Source organism: Thamnophis elegans, chromosome Z (assembly GCF_009769535.1).
Source record: "Thamnophis elegans isolate rThaEle1 chromosome Z, rThaEle1.pri, whole genome shotgun sequence".
Taxonomy (NCBI): Eukaryota; Metazoa; Chordata; class Lepidosauria; order Squamata; family Colubridae; genus Thamnophis; species Thamnophis elegans.
Genome location: NC_045558.1, coordinates 101,341,929 through 101,367,128, shown reverse-complemented (window position 1 = coordinate 101,367,128; position 25,200 = coordinate 101,341,929). Strand labels below are relative to the sequence as shown.

The window sequence follows — 25,200 nt, the reverse complement described above, 5'->3', positions numbered from 1 at the left end:
AATATGGAACTGGGGATTCTGAATATTGTTTTTGTTGTTGTTCGTGTTATTGCTCTCTTCCTTCCCTTCAATCTCCATGTCCTCAAAACAGCCAGAACTTCCCATAAAAGAATATAAGAAGAGTAAGGTTATGTAACTTGCAAATGTTTCAGTACATGTTTAGAGCTCCAAATTTGATACCAATTATCATAATTTAAATGGAAATACTGTACATGTCCATTTTGGATTGAGCAGAGGGAGAACTGAGTCTATCATCCATTTGTCATCTAAATTTTATATTTTGGCAATTTTAAGGCCCGAATACTCCCTTACAGTTCCTTATCTTTAAACAATGACTTGCCCTTCACAGTTCTTCGGGTATAAGCTGCCCGTTTATTATTTATTTGTTTGTATGGCTTTTCCTATAGTCTCTCACAAGTTAGTCTAGATGATTTTCGAGGGTTAAAAGACATAAATATTGACAAAATAGTCTCAGTTCTGAGGATAAACAATAATTTATGAGGTATTTCTCTTATTAGTATCTCTTCATCCATTATTTCCTGTTTTAGCTTTGCATTTATAATTTTTAATTCTTTTTAATAATTATTATACAATTGTTAATTAATAGTTGTCTTATTTATTTACTGTTTTTTCTGTATTGTTGTAGGCTGCCCAGAGTCACTTTTTGTGGGATGGGGAGCCAAATAAACTTGATTAATAAATAAGTAAAGACCAGTCATAGAAAAAAATCAATAACAGTGCACATCTAATTGCCTGACCCAAATGCCTGGGGAAAATTAGATATATGCTCTATTTAAATTTGTATCAACAAGAAGCAATCTTACTTAGCAATGAATTCAGCTTTTACATTGAGCACTTTATGGTTATGAATAAAAGGAAATAGTTGTCCTACTCTTTCATTTTTTTATATAGAGAAAAGAAAATATCCTGCTGTCTATATATCATTCTTTAGAGCTTAAAACTTGTGTTTATAAGATTCCTACTGTGATTGGAGGCTATAGGCAGAGTAGTATTTGCCTCACCTAGGCAAATATTTTCCTCATCATAAACTTATTAAAGAATGGATCCTTAGGAGATCCATCCTTCGGTATCCTCTCACCTTGTGGTCCTGCCTCAGTTTCCCGACATAGCAGCCTTGTTCCTTCCTTCCTTTCTTCTTGCCCATTTTTGCTCTTCTCTGGTAGCTCCCTACTTGCTGTGGTCTGTGTAACCTCCTGTTGCTCCTCCAGGCCACGGATGATGAATCCTGTATCAGTGAAGTCACCAACAGTATCTCAGAGGAGATGGTGGATATGCCAGGAAGTTCTGACCGTTATCACAAAGGTACTTGATCCAAGGAATGGGCAGGTGTATGCCTATAGGGGGAGAAACCTCCATAGGGAATTGGGGTTGAAAGATAGGACAAGGGGAATTATCATGCTTTCCAATAATAATGGGATTTCAGCTTTCAGAAATAACAGTCCATTAGCCATGCTGGCTGGAAATGTTTTGAGTCCTCATTCCAACATGTCAGATGAGTGTCAGATTATGGAAGGTTGAGTGAAGATGATCTTTCTGTAACCTGACTCCCTCACGAAGTGTTGAAGTTGTGATTCCAAAATAAGATCAAGTTGGTTAAAAACAAACATTGGAAGGTAAATTAGAAATGTAGATTGGAAAGGGTCTTCATATATCTTCTGTGTGGTCTTCCTTCCATAACAAGTGATGTGTGATTGCCTGAATGAATCTATAGTTTTCTTGACAGCGTTTTCAGAAATAGTTGCCATTGTCTTCTTCCTAGTTCTAAGCGAGAGTGACTATCCACCCAGGTGAGCCTAGGCAGGAGTAGAATTGATAGTTTACTAGTTTTAGTCTTTATCCACTATAACAGAAGTTCATAGGAATCATAGGGCTGCAAGGGATCTTGGAGATCTTCTAGTCAGATCCTCCTGCCCCAGACAAGGGACTTTGTTGCATCCTGAACAAATGGCTGTCTAATTTTTCTTGAAGACCTCCAACGATGGAGCACCAACAACTCCAGGAGGCAAGCTGTTCCATCGATTAATTATTCTTACTGTCAGGAAATTTCTCCTTCATTCCACAATGGATCACATTTTAAAAGCTTCTCCTGATTGCTTCTTGTCCTGTCTTCAGGTGCTTTGGAGAATAAGTGGACCCTCTCCTTCCTGTGGCAGCCCTTCAAATTCCTGAAGACAGCTACCATGTTGCCTCTAATCCTTGTCTTTTTTAGGCTAGATATACCTAATTCCCTTAACTATACATCATATGGTTTAACGCCCTTATCATGTTTGTGGCTGTTCTCTGCATTTTTTCAAGACTCTCAGCATATCTTTTTTTGTATTGTGGCACCCAGAAGTGGTTGTAATTATGGTCCTCATGAGTGCAATATAGAATGATGCTATCACTTCTTGTGATCTTGATGCTATCCCTCTGTTGATGCAACCTGGGACTGCATTGGCTTTTTTGGCAGCTGCAGTACACTGCTGACTCATACTTAAGTAATGGTCCACTAGGACACTAAGATCCTCTCAAAGTTATCAATGTTAAGCCAGGGCTGCCTATTCTGTCCTATATTTTTTTGTTTTTCCTACCTAACTATAGGATCTTACTTTTCTCACCACTGAATTGCATTTTGTTAGTTAGGGCCCAATGTTCAGGTCTGTCAAGATCCTTCTGAATCTTGAGTCTGTCTTCCAAAGTGTTGGCAATTCCCCCCAGTTTGGTGTTGTCTGCAAATTTGATGAGTTCCCTTTTTATCCCATCATCTAGATCATTTATGAAGATATTGAAGAGTACTGGGCCCAAAACAAAGCTTGAGGTACTCCATTGTTAATTAGTAATGGTACTTCCATGGCAGAATACCAGGTGCTCTGATAAACAATGGAGCAAAAATGGTTTCTCTTTTGCTTCCTTTGCTTCCATGAAATATTTGTCATATCACTGTTGGGAATAAGTTCAGGATGATGACTCTTTGATTTAATTCAGGAGCTTTGGATATTTGGAATCATATAAACTGGCAGAATATGCTTTTGTGTCCAAGATTTTTGATAATTGTTTCTGGGTCAAGAAAACAGAATGTTGGCCTCTAATCTTAAAGTCAGATTTAAAACTTTAAATCTTTTAAAACTTTAGTGGTTGGGGGCATCTATTAGGTGATTTATTTGCTTTTAGAGTAGTGTGATGTGGGAAAACAACCATTAGCTTAATAAAAGAACTTTATGCTTTATGATTGTATGATAATCAAGTTATTATTGTATCAAGAATATATAGTATATTAGCAGTATGTAAATGGAATAAATATCAAAGACATATCTTAGATCAACATCATATACTATATGGAATTTGGGGAACATTTCTATCTGCCAAGGTAGGTAGACTAATTTTAAAAAATGTTTGTCATGGTGGCCATGTCAGATTTGAAATATCCATTTACCAGAAAGTGAATTGAGGATGCACTAGGATGCAAAAGAATAATCTTTTTGGGATCAACAAGCATTGCTATGAATACATGTTTTTCAAGACTTATGCTTTGCTTGCAAAATGAATATTAATTATTTTTTTCATTATTTATTTCTTTAGGCACAATAGCCCACCTCAATGCTAACAATACAACAATCCATCTTTAAAAAACATATGTAATAAAAATCAAAGCTAAAGGAAAATTAATTAATTCAGAGATGCCATTCACATGATCAAAATGCTCACCGGAATACTTGTAAAGTTGAGGCAATTTGTACCACCACAGGAGACTGGGGTCTAGTACTGAGGAATGCTTGTTTATTTAGATATTGTTTTTTTTTTTAATTTAAAGAAACATTTTCTTTCAGTTAGGTGGGCTGTGGCCTCTAATGGGTACCCAAGGTGATAACTAGGGATCCAGCATATACCATTTACTGTTTCCCCCTTCCCCCCTCACTAGGCTCAGGCCCTATGCAATGTATTGGGAAATCTTCTGAGATGGGCTTAGGTGTGCCAGTGCCTCTTCCTTTGTATCTTCCTGGGCCGGGACCTGGGATAACCCGGAGGAACTGCCTACCAGCTTCCCACAACCATGCCAATGACATCAGCCTCTGGAACATTCTTCGTAACAACATTGGCAAAGATCTCTCCAAGGTCTCCATGCCGGTGCAGTTGAATGAGCCACTCAACATGCTGCAACGCCTTTGTGAAGAATTGGAGTACGCTGCCCTGCTGGATGCAGCCAACTGCAGTTTGGACCCCTGTGAAAGATTGGTAATGTGCTTCTCCATGTGTCAGGAGGGATGATGGACCATCTGTGGGCGACCAAGGGCTGCATCTATGTTTGTCACATAGGTGGGCAAATCTGGGCTTTGGAAGTTTTGTGTGTGTGAGTGTGAGTGTGTCTGTGTCTGTGTATATATTTCAGCAGTTGATAGAAGAATGTGTCTTAAGAATGTTCCTGCCTGTTTGGAAAATCAACCTCTGTGATGTTAGCTGCAGAAAATAAACTTCCTAGGGCCCTCCCTTACCTCCAAGTATATTCCTAGCTGATTCTGGTCCCTCCCTCTCCCCCCACCCATCACTTCTTGCAGGTATCCCTAATGTTTTCTGCTTCTTTCTAACAGCTCTGCATAGCTGCCTTTGCTGTATCTGCCTATGCCTCTACCTATTACCGTGCTGGCAGCAAGCCATTCAACCCTGTGTTGGGAGAAACATATGAGTGTGTCCGTCCCGACAAGGGGTTTCGTTTCCTAAGTGAACAGGTAATTGGGCGTAAGCAGCTGTCGCAGGCAGGATCACAAGTTTTCCAGTGACTTTTATGCTGCGCGTAAAAGGTGGATCAGAGTTTTTTTCCAATGATCTGTGGGAAAGGATTACAGCCAACAGATAGAAATTTACAGGAAAGCAGATTTGGCTGAACGTTACCAAAAGATTGGCAATATGGTGCTTTTGACTCCTACTGTGAATGTAAAATAATTCGTTAAAATTAAAGATGGTTGAAATCTCATGCATGATTATCTGAAAATTTTGCATTCTTCTCTTTGCTGAATTCTCAGGGTAAGATTGTGGCAGTCATGGATAATTTTGGGGTAGGAGGGAGAATATAATATAGATTCCAGACTTGAAAATTTCTCAGTGCATTAGAAGAAACTTCCTGCTCTTATGAAATGGAAGATCTGCTATTTTATACCATCTTTGGTCAGAGATAATTACCTATATGGTCCCAGTTTTAGATATTAGACATATCAGCCCAAACATATGGGAAATACAGTATTGTATAAAATGGACATGGAGATTTTTTCCCCCTCATCAATCCCACTAATATAATGGGTTTCCTCCCTCTCTAGAGTAGAGTAGGATGAGGAATAGGATGACAATGGAGGAGGGGAAAATTACAGCTTTTGAAATCAAGACTAATAGGGAGAGAAATATGGTTGAGTGTGGGTGAACTTGAAGGACAATTTATTTCTAATCTCTGAGTCAGAATAGCAGGGAACTTGGCATTATCAGGAGGAATGATTTGGCAGCTGATTCATGGGAGAAAGAAAGGCCCCTCTTCCAAAGAGGAACATTTGCCTAAGACACAAATTTGCAAGTTGTGGTGTCTTACTGGGAGAAAAGTGGTAATGGAGAACATTGTGCATCTGTTGAGTTCTTCTCCTACCAGTGTCTTCGAGAACTTGAACTGAGCCAGAAGAAAAATTAACAAGCCATTAATCATTTCTACCCCGCTTGCTGCCTCAGATAACAGATGCCAGTAAATTGAAAATGACCCATAATGAATCAGTGTCTGAACCCCCAGAATGGCACCAGTGTATCCACAGTTCCATCTTCAATCTCTTGGATTTCTGCCTTTTTCCAAATTCACATGTCTTCTTATCACTTGTCATCATGAGGAATCCTTTGATGAGGGATAATAATTTGGACCATCTTTCCTAACAGTGATCCCGAATGGTTAATCTCAGTGGTAATGGACTGCTACTTTTCTCTGATCACCTTTTTTAAAAAAAATTCTAATTATGTAGAAGGTATTTAACATACCATGCTTAATATTTTATCTTTGGTGATTTAGTTTTCAAATGGAATAATATTTTTTGAATATTTCAGGATCTCGCCTTTATGGGCTTCTGCATTTTCTAGTCATCTTTGATGAAGATATTACAGAACGAATGAATGAATGAATATGTATGCTATCTTGAGTCCTCATGTAAAAAATGGGGAATAAATGCAATAAAGCAATTGTAACAAATCTTTCCATTATCTGCAAATCCTCAAGTTATCTGGGAATGATGGCAATTACATTCTATTCAAAAGACTGCTGCAGTGATAAAAAGTGCATGAAATCTACTTGTCCATTTTTTTTGCCAACTTGGAATGCAGATTAGAATCAGAGCATAAGCATGTATGCCAGTATGTCAACAAATGCACACCTCTGTCCCTTGAGACATCTGTTACTATTTCTACAATCTTTGAAAGAAAAAAAATATTAAATGGGAAGTAGGGAACAATTTGCTTTCTAACAAATTAGTCTTTCATATCTATTCATGGGCAATATGGAAGTGGTTTTGAGAATAAGCAAGAATGTTCCTTCCAAGCAACCTATTTTGTGAAAGTGTTTGTAATGCTCTGTGAATTTTAATATTTTAGAATTATTCAATATTTTAGAATTATAAACAAAAGCCATAATTTTGAAATATCTTTATGAACAACATCAAGTTGATTCAGATAGCCACAATGATTTAGACTTTTTTGTCCTCTTTTGTCTGTCCCACCCCAATTGCAGGTGAGCCATCATCCCCCTATCTCTGCCTGTCATGCAGAGTCTGAAAATTTCATTTTCTGGCAAGGTGAGGCAAAAAGCTATTCACGGTTGGAAAACAGGGAAAATGGATGGAATTTGTTCTAATGAAAACAGTATTGACTGCTCTTTTGATCAAAACAAAGAATAGTATTATTACTTCTCAGGTTCTGTCCTAGAACTAGAGCTATACAAAGTCCAAAAGATTAATTTTATAGGAAATAACATCCACCTAGAGGTATCTCCATGATTAATTAGATATGATGGGAGTTGTAACCTAAAACATCAGAACACTGTCACATTGATCACACAGCTGTATAAAACTGATTTGTTGGAACCACAATTGATTGGGAATTTTTGGATTGTTAGTCCCAGCATGTTTGGTAAACCTCAGTTGTAGTCCCAAATGCAATAATCTAAATGCCCCAATTTAATTTGATGTAAATCTTAAAGTAATAGTTACTGTGACTTCACACTTCATTTCTTTTTCCTTGAATTTTGTTTTGTTTAGACATGAAGTGGAAAAATAAATTCTGGGGTAAATCACTTGAGATAATTCCAGTTGGTACAGTGAATGTCCAGCTTCCCAGGTGAGTCACAAAGCCTATTTGTTCCATCCCTTTCGATGACCCCCCCACCCCCAATACTCTCACTTCTGACACCCTTTTATAATTTTTATTCTTTCTTCAAAAGATTTGGGGATCATTATGAATGGAACAAGGTGACTTCTTGCATTCACAATATCCTGAGTGGCCAGCGTTGGATTGAACATTACGGTGAGGTGTTGATTCGAAACACAAGAGACAGCAGATACCACTGCAAGCTTACTTTCTGCAAAGTGAGTTCTAATATGGATCTGATCTTCTGCCATGTCCTGTTTTTCTTTGATCTCTACTTAACTCCTCTTTCTGGTTCTTCATCCTGTTTTTAAATTCAGGAATGTCAACTCTGAGGCTATTGAATATCAAGCTATAGTAGATTGTTGTTCCATCTGGCTGAATATTGTCTTCAGCCACACTAGTAGCAGTTCCCTGGAACCTCAGATTGATTCATCTGAAAGCGCTGTGATTTAAACCTGGACCCTCTTAGATACAAATCAGGTGCACTGCCACTGAGCTATGGCCTGTTCCCTCTGAAGTAGAATTTTAAATACCCCTTCTGCCTTGATATATCTTCATGTGTTTTGTTGTCCTGGTTTGTGGTACCCTGTTTCCCCGAAAATAAGACCTCCCTGGATAATAAGCCCAATTGGGCTTTTGAGCACATGCATTAAAATAAGCCCTCCTCTGAAAACAAGCCTCCCCGAAAATATTGCAACGCAGCAGCCATGAGGTGACCACACTTGTCCCTTCCTGTACCTCAAAAGTAATAAGACCTCCCTGAAAATAAGGCCAAGTGCTTACTTGTGGTACTTATTTCCTTCTCCTTTGATTTCTTGACTGATATTCTTAATCAATATAGTGATACTTTCATTCCATACTCATCTAATCTTTCATATTCTTTTTGGGAGTCATCAACCTTTATCCTTTCCCTTTTTGTATTTCATTTCTCTCCTTTTGAACCTCAGGTTTGTCTCTTTCTTTCCATCTTCATTGTATCTCCCCAGACATCTTGGCTTTCCACCAGATGAACAGAAAACTGTTAGGAAGCCTACCTACCTTAACTTCTTCTTTTTTTTGGCAGGCACGCTACTGGGGCTCCGGGGTTAATGAAGTGCATGGTGCCATTCACAGCCATAATGGCAAGGTTATCCATCGACTTTTTGGGAAGTGGCATGAAGGGTTGTATCGTGGTGTGCCTCCTGTTGGAAAGTGCCTCTGGAAGTCCAGTAAGAAATAAATTCTTCTAAGGAGTGCTGACCTTTGGGAAAGTATCAGCTGCTTTTATGGGACTGTTTGTTTATTTATAGACCAGGTTTCACCTAATTTAGCAAGCTCCAGATCGGTTTCACCAACAGTTTCCAGAATCCCCAGATTTCATAGGTGACAATTTGTGAGGCATGTGCAATTTCAGCCCATCTGTACAATGTAAGATCCAGGGAAGCTGATCTTAAATGTGTTAGTAGTTTTATAAACCAAATTAACAGAAAGTGGGGGGGGGGGATGACAAAATTAAATATGAATTACATTTAATGTAATCAGATGTTCAATATATATCTTTTAAGTAACCTCAAAACCTAGTATACACATGTGTGCATTTGTATGTGCTTATCTTTTCAATTATTTGGAAGTGTGTAGCATTCCTTTGTTGGGAAATGCTAAACAGGGATGGGCATCTGTCAGATATGTTGTGATTTTCTTTCCCCTAATGTATTGCTTTGCATATGCTTTGAGTGAGACAACTTCCTCCCCCTTGTTACTAGTTCGTATTCTGTACACTAGCTTGCGGGAGCCTGTTTGAAACATATCAGTTAGAGAACTAAAGTCCATTTAAAAATTCTATTTACTATCCTCCTTTATACATAGGTGTCCAATAAGTACAGATGTTATATCATTTGATGTTCTCATGTTATGAGTTTTTCATCCCCTCCCCCCCTTTTACACAGCATACAATATATCCTGTGTGGAGTATTTTCCTACCCCCCTCAGTGGTCAGTGAATAAAATAAAGGTGACATCAGCTGTATATAGCTGTCATTGAGATGTCAATGTCATCCGTGGGGGATAATTGAAAATTGGATGAACAAATCTCCAGCAAATCATTTAAATACAAATTAAACAGATTTGGAGCAAGAAAGTAGTCCTGCAAACCCTTCTATGACGAGCATGGGATTAGTCAAATTATATTCTTTTTGACATCACACTCTAAAGTAGACCCTAGATGAAGACAGATTAAATCTCTTAATCTCTCTATCAGTGGAAACAGTATTAAATTTAGGCCATGAAATTCCCTTTGGGAAAGTATCAAAGGCAGTCTTTAAATCCATAAGGACTGATATAAACCTTTGCCAGGGGATACTAATGCCTTAAATTGCTTGTTAGTTTGAGACAAAAAAAATAGTCAAGTGTTGATGTGCTCCTACTAAACTAGCTTGCTCTGGGCACAGCATATCTTCAACTTCCAGTTTTTCCAGGAAAATGGTTTTCCATTAAGATAACTAATATATCATGTGCCAGAAACTAAGAATAGATTTCACGGGTACATAATTGGAAGTAATTAATTCAAAATAATTGAAATAACTTTTTAGAAGTTGGTCTGATAGTTGCTAGGGACCAACATGTTAACATAAGTCTGGTTGTTAATTTGACAGAATAAAACAGCTAAAGTGAACAATCAAGTACTATTAGTTTTCAGAAATTCTGGCATTACAGAATTAGAACCTGAGACCTCCCCAGAGTGCAGCTTTCAGATCATTGCTTTTAAACAGTGCAGTGGGAAAGCAGAGAAAAGGCATGTAGTTGTTTTTCCACTGTTTTTATTCTATTTAAATGTGCTTCCCATATATATATTCCCATATATATGAATGAGATGGGCAGTCTATTCATTTACTAAATAATAAGGATAAGTTAATACACAGTGTATGTACACAAACACTGCAGAGTGATCTTCCCATCTTGCATGTCATGAAAACAACAAAAACATATTATGAGCCAAGCTCTGCCTCCTCTGTACATTTGTGCAACATCACAATGCAGGAACAAAAGAGGCGGAGTTTGTGATGCAACACTCATTTCCTTCCCCCTAGCTTGGTATTTTCCAAACTTTTCAAAATGTGGAGCCCTGGTTAGCCATGATTGAGATAAAATGACGCACTAGATAGTATAAATAAAACAACATTTAGTTTAGGATCTTCTGGGTTTCTAGCATGTTGGAGAAAGTAAAGCTTTGGTTTCTTTAAATTGGGGAGAAAAAGGGAATACTGTTGTTAGAACCAAGTCCTGCATTGAAATCTTCCATAAACAGATGATAGCAAGGAGCCTGGCACTCTGTTGTAGAATAAATGAGAGCATTCCATTCTCTAGTTAACTGGTCTCTAGTTCCTTCAAGAGAGGAGAAATAATACACATTTATTAAGAAATGAAATAAACCAAACTTAAGCTTTTCATAATTGTTGGTGTTTGAACTACTGAATATTTATTAAAAAATCAGCAGCAAAATCTTTTTATTCCTATTGAATTCACACACCATATGAGAAACATTATCCGAATAAATACATTATGGCTAATAACAGGTTTGTTAACAGATTGTTAACAGGTATCTCTCCCTCCCTCACCCCTCTCTCCCTCTCTCTCTCTCCCCCCTTTTCCCCTCTCCCTTCTAGATCTCATGCCTCGAGACCAAGAGAAGAGTTATGGCTTCACTCAGTTTGCGCTGGAGCTGAATGAACTAACTCCAGAGCTGAAACGCCTCCTTCCATCTACAGATACAAGGTTGAGGCCTGACCAACGGTAAAGGCCAGGAAGAAATTGATACAAATTTTCCTTTATTTTTCCATATATGTGTTTGTGTGTGTGTGTGTATGTATGTATGTATGTATGTACGCACGCACACACGCGTGCGCACACACACACACCACACACACACACACACATTTTATATGTGTGTGTGTGTGTGTGTGTGTGTGTGTGCATTAATATCATCCTACCTAAGGTATTCAAAGTAATTTACCTTCTGGCGGTTACAGAATTTCCAGTATCAATTATAAAATGGATACACAAACAAAGTAAGAATGAACATTAAAACTGCCCTTGAGTGACTTTAAAGGTGTGTGATAATCCTGGCCTCCTGTATATTGTGTGAATTAAAAGCAATGTCTCTAAATTTGGTGGCTTCCTCCAGGTATCTGGAAGAGGGAAATGTGCAGGCTGCAGAGTCTCAAAAACGACGGATTGAGCAGCTGCAACGAGATCGGCGTCGTGTGATGGATGATAACAATATTTTCCACCAGGCACGCTTTTTCAGGTGCTTCCTTTTTTGCTTTATTTTGGGTTTCTTGGCCATATGTGTAGCACCTACTTTTTGTTATTCTTCTTCCAAAAAACTAAATATGATGACAACCGGACTTAACGTTTGACGATAGTAGAGCTTGTCCATCAAGACCAGAACTAGTAATGGTTGTAAAAAGGGCCGGTCATGTGACCAATCTGATTTTATAACTTTTATTGCAGTGGTTGTTAAAGGAAATCACCATGGTCATTAAGCAAATCTGCAGCCATTAAGCAAACCAGTGGCTTCCTATGTTTACATTCAGTTTTGCTGAATGTAAATATAGGGTTTTTTAGCAACACTCAGAAAGCACAGTCATATGATCCTGGGATGTTGACAATGACCATAAACGCAGCCCAGTTGCCTAAAGTGCAGTTGTGTGATAGCAGACGGGGGTGGTGGTGGCAACTATTGGAACTTCGATTCTGGATTATAAGTAACCTTCAGGTGGGGTCCATCAGAACTTCAGATGGTCATCAAGTGTCCAGTTGTAAGTTGAGGATTACATGTAGTTGCATTAGTGCTGGAATGAGTTCAGTTCCTTATTCCATTGGCTCAAGGGCCACTTTATATGTATCACAGCAAAAATTGCATTTCAAAGAAGGTTTGGCCAAACTGATTTTCTGGAAGGATTCGAAAGGGGGTGAATGGGGAGATGGAGTGGTGTCTGTAGTTATCTGCAAGCTTAGGACATCTATTTCACTCTTTAAAGTCCTCCCCCCATTCCCTTCCCTCCTCCAAAGACACAGGGGCAAGCCACATGTTTTTCATCTCTGAAAGGATAGTTCTGACATAATGCTTTAAAAGGTTTTGTTTGCAAACTTCCTCTGCAAACATAAGGGATATATGATGCAAAAAAAAACCCTAATACATTTACAATTGCATGAAAACATGCAGATCACTTCATCAGATGCATGCAAAAACAGCATTATATTTGTAAGGGAGAGAAGTGTGGCTAGAATAATTGTCTAGAAATAAAGGCAACAAACATAACAGATTGCACTAGAGATAGAATCAAATCCTATCTAAATAAAGCAAAGGCAGCCTGAAATCAAGGCCTTGCATACCTTAGTATGATTTGAAGCCTGAAGGCCCCAAATATTAAATATGTAAAGCAAACCTCTGCTACCATTATTCCAAGAAATCCACAATACTGGTTTGTCTTCTGCATACTCACTATGTACTTGCACAGTCTAATACTGGAGAAAGTTCAATATCCAGAAAACTGTAATTTTCATTGTGAAAAAGAAGCAAATAAACCGATCCTTAAAACTGCAAAGATTGGTTTTCAAACATGTGATCAGTACTTAAAAAACGTAAGTTGTGGTTAAGCAGAAGTTCCTGTTGTAATCTTGTTTTTATTTTTTATTTTTACATCAGCTACATATACGGTGAGTTAAAGTTTGTTAACATTGTAGTTTTCTAGTTCTGAGGGGATGTAAAAAGTTTAGAAATACGAATGGAGACTGTGTGGCCTTTAGAAGTGGCTGGATTGTCATTCACAGCATTCTTCACTCTGGACTGGACTTGTTGTCTGGAGATGAGCAACTTATGTTTCTGCAGCAGAAACATAAGTTGGTGTTATAAAATTTCCCATTCCTGTATTAAAGATTCTCCTTTTTCCAAGCCTAATTGCTGATGGGTTTCTCCCCTTTTTTTCCTAACAGGAGGCAAGTGGATGGCAATGGCAAGGAATCTTGGGTAAGCAACAATACCTACTGGAAGCTGAGGACAGAGCCAGGATTCAGCAATATGGACAGTGCAGTCTTGTGGTAGCTGCTAGCATTTGCAAGAGCGGCGGTGCCTTCCCACCATCTCCCAAAGTGGGGGAATAGACAGCAAGGGTCTCTTGCTGGATAAGCACAAAGTGATCAAGGCATGTAACCCTGGAATACCAGCAGCTTATGAAGGAAGGGGACACTGTCTCTTAGATGTTGTGCTATTCACTTCCAAAGCAGCACTCTTAAGAAAGACAACCCATGTCCATCTGCCATGCTTGCACGTCTGCCTGCTGGTTAGGCAGACATTGGTGGACCTTTGAATTGTCACACGTGAAGTTGGCAATAGGAAGCACTTTAATCTCACTTGGAACTTGATGAGCAGAACAAGTGAAAAGGCTAGTCAATTAGATTGCTCCAAAACATGTATAAATAGGAGATTTTATATTCAAAGCTTGCCTTTTGTTCAAGTAACAGCAACACCCAACAGCAATGTACGCTGGATGATGTTATCCTGGGGTGGGAGGCATTGGAGCAATTGTTTGCACAAAGGAGTTAGGGGCATGAAGATTTGGGTCTTTGGGCTACTAGCAGTGATCTTCTGGGGTGACTGTTTTCATACAGGCTTTTTTTAAAAAATGTACACCACATTTCTTTGAAACGAGTTGGATGCTGTCTCAAGCAGTGTAGCTTTGATGAAGTATGGCCCAATTACGTTAGAAGTTCAACTTCTGGAAGCAAATTGGATTTGCGACAACCATCTGAAGAGAGCTCTTCTTAAGGCATTAGTGGAAATTTGACATCAGTTGGAGTGATATTTCCTCCATCCTCAAATGCCAGATTTTTGCTATGTGGTACCTCTGTCGGGGCAAAACCAGAATCTTTCTAGGCAGAATGCTGTAAGAAAGCATCTCTTGGGCTTTCCCCACATCCCTTACTTATCCCACTGTTTTGTGTGGTTTATCTTCCTTTCTTCCTCCTTAGCACGAAATAGGTTTCCCTTCTGCTCCGCTATGTTTCCTTAGCATTTGAAGCAATAATTAAAATGTAGGCCTGTGGAGGAGAGATTTTAATACTCTCAAGTGAAAGAGTGTGGATTCCTCTAATAGCTCTTGTAGCTCAGGGCAGAGTGTGATTGTACTAGTGAAGAAGGGTGGAAAGACCTCTTATGACAGACATAGGACATTATGAAAATTGAAAGCAAGTATAGGCTGGTTGATAGAGTGGTTAGAGAGGAAACAGGTGTGTTTTGGTTTTCTCCTGTGGAAGCAAAATAAAGCAAAACATAGCAAGAGTGTAGGATGGTGTGAATTCTGGGCACCTGACCTTCTAATGGACAGATCAAAGGAGGAAGGAAAAGATCTGTGCCTGTACCCACCTGGTTTTGAAGTCATCATATAACAGCCCAGCAGTCATACATATGAGACTGCTGGATACTTGACAGTTCTACACTTCATTGAGCACTGGATGGGACCACTATTCATTTTAGGATCTAGCTCACTTTACTCAGGCTCTCACAATTATTTCTTTAGTTTTTGCATTCTTTGTTTTATTCCCCATTCCCTATTCCAAAGCACTCCACACATGGGGAAAGCAGGTGACTGGAAATTATTACCCATGTTTATGATGCTAATATATTTGACCTGTGCCAGGCTGTGGTCCCAGGACCGTCTCCTGTGATCTTATACTTTATATAAATTTATCAGAGCTTTCTCAGCATTTAAAAAATTGTACCTCCAACGTTGCACTGCTCTCTAGAACATTACTGGAAAATTGCAGGCAGGGCAGAACAGCCAAAAGTTTACATAGCTTTATATTTCTTCTTTGGTGTTAAACTGAGTCTTTCATCACAGATCCTTAGGAAGGAAGGCTTTGTTGCTAGCACTGTGGGTTGTACAGTATCAAACACTGTGCTGATCAGTGTCTCCTGGTACAACTTGGACACCTCACTTGGCTTTATTAGCCCAGCATAACATTTATGTGTTTCTGAAAGGGGTGACATCACTCACTGAATTCCTGGAAAATACTTTGACTTCCAAATTTGCTGTGAGATATTGTGGATTGGTGTGTTTGGGTAAAATTGTGTTGAGTCTTACACTAAGCTTATATGAAACGACCTGGAAGAATTTATTTTCATGAGATTCCCATATTACATTGGGGGCCAAGAAGTTCTTTTAGCTTGTAGGGTTCAATTTGGATCCATTTATTTTGCTATTTGATACAATGTGATGACTGCTGCATGCAGGGAAGAATGTTGTTTTCCCTGTGACCTGCACTTAAAAAATTCAACCATACACAGTTGAGTAGATGTCCTCTCTGTGAGTCTGTCCCTCTCTGTGTGCTTGAGTGTCTTTAATGTTTTGTCTTTCCCAAGTGCAGGTCAACCTGCTTTCATTTGCCTCTTCCGGCAGGTCCGGTCCTAAGTTTCTACTCCATCTTTTATGTTCAACTTAATTGGCCTATGTCCTTGTACTGTAGCTTGAACAATCAATGGCATGTCTAATTAAAAAGAGTTTGGAAAGTTCTAGTGTGGCGAAGTCATTTTTAAAATCCGAGATGTTTATTTTCTAAGTCTTTCTGATATATGTCTCTTGTGAATATCAATTTAAAGCAATAGGTACTTAGCAATCTTTCATTTTACAGGTAGAAGAACTTGACTTAAAACCATAGTTGAGCCCAGGATTACGATCATAAATTGAGGCAACATATGACTGGATTCAAAGTTATAGCCATTTTTATGATGATTGTTAAAGAAGCACTATGGTCATTAAGTGAATTCATTTTTCCCAATGGGCAATTTTGGCCAGAAAACAGAAGTAAATACCAGAAATGAGCAAAAAAAATTACATATCATGGTTCCATGACCGCAGGATACGGCAAACAGCCAATAAAGGTGATCTGGTTGCCATGTGCCCAAAATGCAATCACATGATTGTGTGGTTGTGTGTGTGCAACCATCATAATTTAGAAAATGGATTTTGGAAGGTCCATCGTAACTTCAAAGACTCATTAAGTGATCAGTTGTAAGTAGTGGACTATCTCAATATAAATAATTTGAAGGTGGTGATTCAGAACACACTGGAAACATAATACATTTTTTTAAGGATTGTTAAAGTGGCCGTGACTTTTAAAAGACTTTCATGGCTGCTTTGAAATTTCTTCGTTTTGTGAGTGTGTACTAGGACAATCAGTGAATTGACTGAGCCGCACATGTACAGTACAGTTAGGAGCAGTTTCTACAAGGCAGCCTTGTAAAAGACATGACTATCTTTTAAATATTTTTCACAATCCTAGTATTTATAACAACAGGGGCAGTGAAACTGTTCTCTCCAGAAGTCGTTGGATTCCAATTTCTATTACTCATCTCCGGTCACTTAATTACAAAAGATGGATAATAATTCAGCAACTATTAGAAGGGCAGTAGAAATTATCAAAGTGCTTAGAATGTTGTTAGTATTCCTTTAGGCTCAGTACCAATTTTTCTGAGCAGAGCTGTGATATCTAGCTGTGATGGTGATACAGCTCTTGAAATTATTTTAGTCTCTACCTTCTAACTACAAATCTTACTTTGGAGGCAAGTCCTCTGATATCGATTTTGCGGGAATAGTCCTACACAGACATTAGAATTGATATCCTTTAGATGTATTTTGACAGATTGGGAAATAATTGTATTTTTCCTCAGTACTTTAATCTAGGACAGTGGTTCCCAAACTGCTGGCTGGAGAATTCTGGGAGTTGAAGTCCACAAGTCTTAAAGTTGCCAAGTTTGGGAACCACTGATCTAGAAAAATAATCTAATATTTTTATCTTCATGTAGCAGGAAATAAGAACTGTACTAGGCCTGGAGAAATAGTTTGCATGAGGAAATTGATGAATCCCTAATGTTATTATAGTGAAACCCAGCATTTGCTTATCAGTGGCCCAGTCTCTTAGTTGCTATGAGACTATTTTCATTTACTAACATTCCCCAAGATCAGAAAAATCAAATGGTTGGGTGTGCTGAAAAGTACCTTATCCTCTGCTCAACAAACTACAATATGGCTCAACGTGGTGTCCTAGTTCGCATAACATGGTAAGACTGGCTGGATTCTTCAAACATATTAAGTCACTCAACTGATTTTAGTCTAATGTAGTAATGTGCAAACCCAATCACTGTACCCCACTGCAAATCCACCACTAGAACCCATGGACCTAAAAGAAAAAATACTTTTGATGCAGAGTCTGCCCACTTATCTCATCCCGTCCAGTATTATTAAATTTAATCCCAGCATTTTAATTCCAGCACCTTCATTGATTTCATGGACTATTTAATGATCAGTTATGATTTTGACCTACAGGGGATGGTGATAGGGCACCATATTTGAACCACAGCCTATTTGAACCTAGAGCCAAGGTGGCGCAGTGGTTAAATGCAGCACTGCAGGCTACTGCTAGATCAGCAGGTCAGCGGTTCAAATCTCACCGGCTCAGGGTTGACTCAGCCTTCCATCCTTCCGAGGTGGGTAAAATGAGGACCCAGATTGTTGGGGGCAATATGCTGACTCTCTGTAAACCGCTTAGAGAGGCCTGAAAGGCCTATGAAGCGGTATATAAGTCTACTGCTATATTGATGGAGAGTTCTGATCTAGGATCTCCTCCTAATGGCCTAATTCATTGAGGGCCATTTATAAGTCATGCAGCACAGAGTAAGCATCCATATTTTAGTCTAATGTATGATTTGTTTATGGCTTCATTATGCTCTATGACCTCTTTCTCCATTTACTGTAAACAAGCATATCGAATGGAGGGAAATTCATGGTCATGTAAGCCATATTTATAGACTCACATGATCATGTCAAAGATTTTATCCTTACCCCCATCCCCAGACTGCTGAGAAAGAGAGCTACACATAATATAAAAGGATTCCTCATGATACAATTATTCCTGATTCAAATAGAAGAAATATGAGATCACTTTAGTTTTGTTGTGAAGACACTGCCTGAATCTGTGAGGTCTCCAAGAACTGAAGTCATCTTATGGCCTCTGAAAGACCTACAGGCTCATTTTTGAAATCATATCTCTTGAAAATGCCCACAGCATCCCAGCAGAATACCATCTATGTGGTGATTTGAATGCCATCCCTGAACCACAACTGCTTTCAGATATTTTGCTGTCTGAAGGACATTATGGCCCATGCATGTGCAGACACATGAGCACATGTTCAGAAGCAGATCAGGTAGAATCGGTGAATTTTATTACCAACCAATAGTGGTCCAAGACAACTCAGAGGAGCAACATTCATTGGGCAAGATAGTATGCTATGTGGCTCAAACTCTTCCATTAGTGGGGCTGAGCCCCACTTCTCTGCAAGGTGGGTTGCTGTGATCACTTCTGTTTCAGTGAGGATATGGCCAACACTATATGTGTATAGAATTACTATCATGATGGCGCCCCAAGGAATGAAAAACTTACACACAAGTTCACATGGTACACACTCCAATGTGCGACAGTTTTATTTAAAGAAATTCTTAAGCCCAAAAACAAATCTCACAGAGCCTGTACACTACTTTCAATAAATATTTGCAACCATAAAGATTTTTGTTGTCCTGAAAAATAAAATTAGAAAAGAGAACTTCAAAACACCACAAAGATCATTTTCTCTTTTACATCTACATCTTTTTTGTTATCTTTTAAGAGTGTAAACAGCTGAATCTGACCGCCACCACTGTCCCAAGGTGATTCAGTAGAAGTTAGTGGGCCAACAAGAGACTTTAAAAGGGGAGTGTCACTTTTGATTGTCTAGCATAATTAAATTACCAAACGACCATCAAGTGTTTCCAGGATCAGGGCTTATAAATTACTAGCAAGATTTGTTGGGGAGGGGAAATCTTTCTAAAGGAACAGGTTGAAATATAAAAATACAACCTATCTCTGCCTCTGCCCATTGTCCATAAAGCTAATTATTTTATGTGGGCCAACCCACTGGGATATTTTTCAACATTTAAAAGGATTCAGTGGAGGGGGACACCATGTGTAGGACAATGGCCTGAGGGTTGACAACATTTTTTGCCTTTGGCTTTGGAAAATATTCTAAATTGAAGGATATGTGTGTTGCATATCCCTGAAAATTATGGCAAATGCTACAGAATTCACCCAAAATTTTGATATGTTTAATCCTGATTTTGCATACAACAAGAGGTAATTTTTTTCTCCCTTTGCCTGCACCACCAATTGTTAGAAGAGAGGAGTAGGAAGGTTCCTTGGGAAACCTATCCCTGAATGCTGATTACATCTGGCCTTCACCCTTCTCTGTGGTTGAAATCTGTGAACTGGGACCTAAGATAGCAAGCAAAAATGGCAGCAAGTATTTACAATGTAGGAGACCTACGAACAACTTGTTCAATTCTTTAGAATTCAGATGGTCACATCTGCCCATTAGAAAGGAATTCATGGTGCATGACTTTTTACCAGCAATACTTTGCTTCTTGGTCAGTGGTCCCCAAACTTTCTGGCTTGGTTGCCCAATGCAGGCAGTGGGAGAGGGGAGCACATGTACCTGCCGCTCGCACAAATGGAGCTTCACACGTGAGTGCAATCATCTGCTACTTGTGTGAGTGGAGCTGCACGCATGGGTCCTTGCCAACCTCTTGAGTAGCCTGGTTCTGAATGGGCTGCAGTCCAGGCATTGTGCTAGGATATTTAGAAGAGTCATAGTACAGAATCATTTTCTTTGACATTATGGTTTAAACAGTCCCAGAGTCCCAAAGAACTTCAGCATTGTCCATACTGCCCAAGTATGCATAGCAGAAAATACATATTTGCATACCTGTATAGGTTTTGTCTTACAACTGAGTTATGAATCCCAGAACTGGCTAAATTTCTGATTTCTTTACATGACTAAAGAGTTGATGCAGTGAATTATTAAGTGGAATAAGCTTGTGCTACTCTTGATTTAGGGTTGGTTGGTTGGTTGGTTTTTGCCACAAAACAAGTTTTGTTATTTCTAGTTCATAATTAGAGAGATAGTGTTCCTTGACAACAATGAGGAAATTATTACTGTAACCTATGGTTTTTGCATATGTAGGCTGTTACTGCAATCTTATCCTCTTCTGTTTGAAAGGAAGTACAACTAAACTCTAGTTAAAAGATTTTTTTTAAAAAAAAATTGTCAAAGGGATAACAAGGAAATTAAAATTGCCAAACAATAACAAAATCTTTGTATATAGCAGATTGACCCACAGATGCACTGGTTGAAGTTTTCCCCAGTATAATATGATATATTGCTTCTATTTGTATTGGTTGCCAAATTTGTTCTATATGAATTTGTGAATCTATATCATCCTCTGTTTGTGTGGGGGGTACATTTCCTCCTTTCTTATATTGCATAAATGGCTCACTTCTTTAATTCAAGCACCCATCCAAGTGAACGCAAAGCAATGAGAACACAGCATATCTGTATGTGATCAGATGTATTTGCTGAGCTCTGTCAAAAAGACACTTGAAGTTACCAATCCCTGGGTAGGCTGGACCAAAAAGAACCTTGATTTTGAAAGCAAGCATGCAGAATTGAAATAAAATGCAGGAATAGTACATTTTTGTTTTGTACCAAAAACATTTTTCCAAATTCCAAATTGCTTGCCATAATTTTAAATCAGTTTTTCTATCCACAATAATCCCAATGATATGTTAATGGATTGTGGGGATTTTAAGATGGATAGATAGGTAGAGACTGGCGTGTAAAGTAATTACTTTGTCCTAAATTTGGTTATGATAAAGACATTGATATGTTACTAGCTGTGCAAGAACAGAAGAGGTCTGTTTGTACTCATTCAAAGGCACAAAATGCATATCTCTTTTAAAGCAAACGCTGCAGAGAGATCGCATCATCAGACAGATGCATAGCTTAGTTATGCTCATGGTTTCCAATTCAGCAGGTGATATTTACACTGGGACCTACTTTGCTGCTCCAATCTCTAGTAGATTAGAACAACTGAAACCAGCAAGCTGATGTGTAGCATTATGGCATGCACTTCAGAATTAAGAAGTATTTGTGCACATGTGTGAGTTTATCAGATCTCTCCATGTTGAATTTCACATATTAATATTTGCTAAACATTTCAATGCATTTAAGAAGATAAAATTGTTTCTCATTGCTCAACAATATGCAGGAATGGCAGAGCTTGGAAGCAAAATTGAAAATAGCTACAGTATGTGAAGAGAGCCTGCAGATGTGTTGCGTTGATGCATTTCTACTGGAGTATTTCTGTCCTTGTCATTTGCCACACACAAGCAAAAGCTCTTATACATGAATATAAGGGAATCCAAGAGCCAAGATCTGGGCTCACCATGAAAGCTTGCATCACTTAGATCCACAAATGTCGCAATGAATGCATGTTTAACACCAGAAGACTACCACCTGGAAACTGTAGAATAAAGAAGTGTGATTACAAAGAACCTCATTCTATGATTTAGCGATACTTTTGGCACTGCCCATGGAGGAGTGGACTATTCCCCACAAAGAGATGCATATTATAGGGAACCTCTGACATGAGCTTACCTCTGCAGAACCCCCCCCCCCATCTTTTGCTATTAAATCTCTCTGACTTCTCTTAGTTGCCATAGAACCCATAATAACCACTGTCCCCACCACCTTCTTTGTCATAGAGCTCCCCATTGCGGAGAGGTGGGGAGCTTTCGGCACTTGAGACATATGGAGACACTCTGCGACGCTTACACTCAGCTTCGTATAAGCCAGAGTCTGAAGAATCTGCAGACTTCACTGAGCCTGGTTCAGCCCAGCCCTCATTGTCCTTCCCTTTCTCCTCTCCAGCAGGCAAGGCCTGCAAATCCCGCATGGGCCGGAACCAGCTCAGGGCCCCTGGGTTGGGCTTGGGATGGTGGTACTGAGGTGGCGAACTCCATGCAGGAGGAGGACCAAATGGGTGGTCCTGATAGTAGGGCAAGGAGGAATGGGAAGCAGGCTGGAGAGCAAATGGCTTTACCCCATAGGGCATAAATTTGTTCCCTCGGAAGTCTCCCTCATAGGCACCATATTCCAGGGGAGCAGGGGGAGGCTGTTGTGAAGCAAAATACCAGTGGGGAGGATCCTTGGGTGGCAGAGGGAGTGGGACACATTCCCGATTGAAGAAGCGGCTCTGGGGCAGTGAAAACTGGTCATGCAAGAAAGGCTGGAACCGGCTGCCTGACAGGAGCTGCTGGCAGCTGGTCACACTGGGTGGAGATGGGGTTGTGCGCTCTCCCTCGGTTGTGGTATACATCCTGGCAAAGGGTGGAGAATGAAGAGAAGAAAAAAAAACAGCAAATGGGCGTGAGACAAGGAATCTGCACCAGATAGTTAGGAAAGACAATCATTCTTGGACACTAGATTGGATTGAAAACATATTTCAAGTCATGGTACCTGTTTGTCCTGCTCTAGGATGGACAGTTGGCTGTCCTCCACATACAGTTCCCATGCATTCCAGATAGCATAAATTAATAATCAAGGATTATGGTTGCTATATCTTCAGATCTCTGGAGAATACCAGATTATCCACTGCTATTTTTGTTTGCTAACTCCCCACTTCAACCCATCTAATATACTAATTACTGTGCAATTAAGAAACCATATCAAATTACAATTTGGCATAGTTAAACATTTCTATGCAATGATTAAAGTGGTAACACACCTAGAGGAGGCAGAAGGTGTTATGGTCAAATAGAATACAAGAGGTCATGAAATGTTAATGAATACATTAAGAAATTGAAAGAAAATGCAATAGACTTACGTATCAAAATTGTCACGGAAGCCTTTAGCAAAAGGATTATGATCTATTTTCAGCTGAGTGATCTAGAAAAAAAAACCAAGGAAAAAGTGATAGTAACTATAAATTTTATTATCATTATAATATCATGTAATATAATATAGTAATGTATTGTAATATTAATCATATTATAATATAATAAGATGATATGAGATATAAGATAAGATTTGTATCATAATATCAAAAAGAAATGAGTTTAGCTATCTCATCTGCTCTATTGTTGTTGTTGTTGCTGTTGTTTGTAATATAGTTAACCAGATGTTTAGACTGGATTTGGCATTTGTATCTACTTATCAAATGCTTTCCAAGATCCTGAGTTTACTACTATTACTATTATTACTATTACAATTACAATTAGTATTATTTTGGCTCTGGTGGGGTGACACAGTGGCTCAGTGGTTAAGGCACTGGGCTTGTCAGCTGGAAAGCTGGCAGCTTTGAGACCTGAGAGTCACACGGTGGGATGTGTTCCTGACTCTGTCCCAGCTCCTGCCCAACCTAGCAGTTCAAAATCATATAAATGTGAGTAGATAAATAGGTATCACTTGAGTGGGAAGATAACAGCATTCTGTGACTTCATGCTGGCCACTTGACTACTTCAGACAGAGCTAGCTCAATGGCCTTGAAATGGAGGTGAACATTGCCCTCTATAGGTGGCAATGTATAATGGAGTAAAATCCGCAGGAACTTATTTTACCATGTTATATGTATTATCCAAAATCCACTATATAATGATGGGAACAATGGTGTCAAAAATAAATAACTATTGCATGCTATGTCATGATGATCCTTGTATTACTTCAGGGAATTTTAATTCTTTGCCTGTAAACACTCTTGTCTTTTTCTTTTCTAAATTAGCTGATGTGTTCTTGCCAAGAGGATATTTATTAACAGGATGATAGTTAAAAAATAACTTTCCCTAACTAAACTACTTTAACTATTAAGTTCCCTGAACCAGTCTGTGATGTGGTGGTTAGAAGATTAGACTGACCAGAGGGATCCAGGTTCAAATCCTAGCTAAGTCATGGCACTCAATATAATAACCTCATTTAGTGGCTCTCTCATTTAGCAATTGTTTGCAGTGATGAAGCTAATGAAAAAGTAAATTTTGCAACACCTCCCTTTTACGAGCTTTGAAGCAAAGGAAAACTTTAGTAAGATCATAAGCTCTATTGCAATTTCACTTAGCAATTGCTTTGCTCAATGACCAATTTGCTGGTCCCAATTCTGGTTGCTAAATGAAGTAGATACAAATGACCCCATTTCCATGTACACGCCTAAAATCCTTCACAGAAATACCATGAAGATTAAATGGGGGTGAGAAGCCAGGAGTGTATGAGGTTTTATAGGATTAGCGTGATAGAAATACCACAAACAGGCAAATAAATATTTTGCCACCACCTTCTTACCCTTCTGCCATATGAAGAGTAAAAGGAGGCAATTCCACTTCTCATATAAACTTACATCAGCATTTTGGTACGCAGTAACTGCGATGAACTGGGTTTCTGGAAAAGTAAAGGTTTGAGTGCAGATTGAGGGATGCACCTCGTCCACTTCGCCCTGCTTGGCCTCAGTAACATGCAGGTGAGGCTGATACTTGTGTAAAGACTGCAGTACAATCATCTGCCAAATACACAAGACACAATTCATTCATACATGATCTGTGAGTTCCACCCCAATAACAATCCTGAATTTTTTTAAATAGCAAAGTTAATGGGATGGATAAAAGCCAGATTCAGGAACCCCATTACCTGGGTGATATTGTTTGATGCTCCTTTATTGTTGGTGAGTTTCAGTTTCCCAAAGGAAATTTCCTGTCGCATCCAATGAGCTCCAGTGTTGGGAGAATCTGGGTGTATGTATGTCCGATTCCCTGCCAGAAGGATGGCATTTACAGTTAAGTATCTTGCAATTTAAGTATGGAGAAAGCACATACTAAACTCTTAAGTAAATAAACTCACTTGAAGCCACTTCAGACCAACTATTCTTGCTAAGTT

General features: G+C 38.9%; 2 protein-coding genes across 3 annotated transcripts in view; one reads left to right on the top strand and one right to left on the bottom strand.

Moving 5' to 3' along the window:
- The window catches only part of OSBPL7 (oxysterol binding protein like 7), a 47,554-nt gene extending 31,627 nt beyond the window's left edge, over nucleotides 1–15,927 (top strand). For both annotated transcript variants that reach the window (XM_032235714.1, XM_032235713.1), the window contains exons 14-23: nucleotides 1,230–1,323; nucleotides 3,920–4,233; nucleotides 4,587–4,724; nucleotides 6,746–6,809; nucleotides 7,272–7,350; nucleotides 7,454–7,598; nucleotides 8,444–8,588; nucleotides 11,021–11,147; nucleotides 11,539–11,661; nucleotides 13,353–15,927. In XM_032235714.1, the coding sequence (XP_032091605.1) occupies nucleotides 1,230–1,323; nucleotides 3,920–4,233; nucleotides 4,587–4,724; nucleotides 6,746–6,809; nucleotides 7,272–7,350; nucleotides 7,454–7,598; nucleotides 8,444–8,588; nucleotides 11,021–11,147; nucleotides 11,539–11,661; nucleotides 13,353–13,461 (1,338 nt within the window). In that variant the 3' untranslated portion in view covers nucleotides 13,462–15,927. The remainder of the gene's footprint in view (nucleotides 1–1,229; nucleotides 1,324–3,919; nucleotides 4,234–4,586; nucleotides 4,725–6,745; nucleotides 6,810–7,271; nucleotides 7,351–7,453; nucleotides 7,599–8,443; nucleotides 8,589–11,020; nucleotides 11,148–11,538; nucleotides 11,662–13,352) is intronic.
- A 2,983-nt stretch (nucleotides 15,928–18,910) lies between these two features.
- The window catches only part of TBX21 (T-box transcription factor 21), a 55,682-nt gene continuing 49,392 nt past the window's right edge, over nucleotides 18,911–25,200 (bottom strand). The window contains exons 3-6 of the mRNA XM_032234671.1: nucleotides 24,955–25,076; nucleotides 24,668–24,826; nucleotides 23,168–23,229; nucleotides 18,911–22,661 (exon numbers count right to left, since the gene is read on the bottom strand). Of these exons, the coding sequence (XP_032090562.1) occupies nucleotides 21,992–22,661; nucleotides 23,168–23,229; nucleotides 24,668–24,826; nucleotides 24,955–25,076 (1,013 nt within the window). The 3' untranslated portion in view covers nucleotides 18,911–21,991. The remainder of the gene's footprint in view (nucleotides 22,662–23,167; nucleotides 23,230–24,667; nucleotides 24,827–24,954; nucleotides 25,077–25,200) is intronic.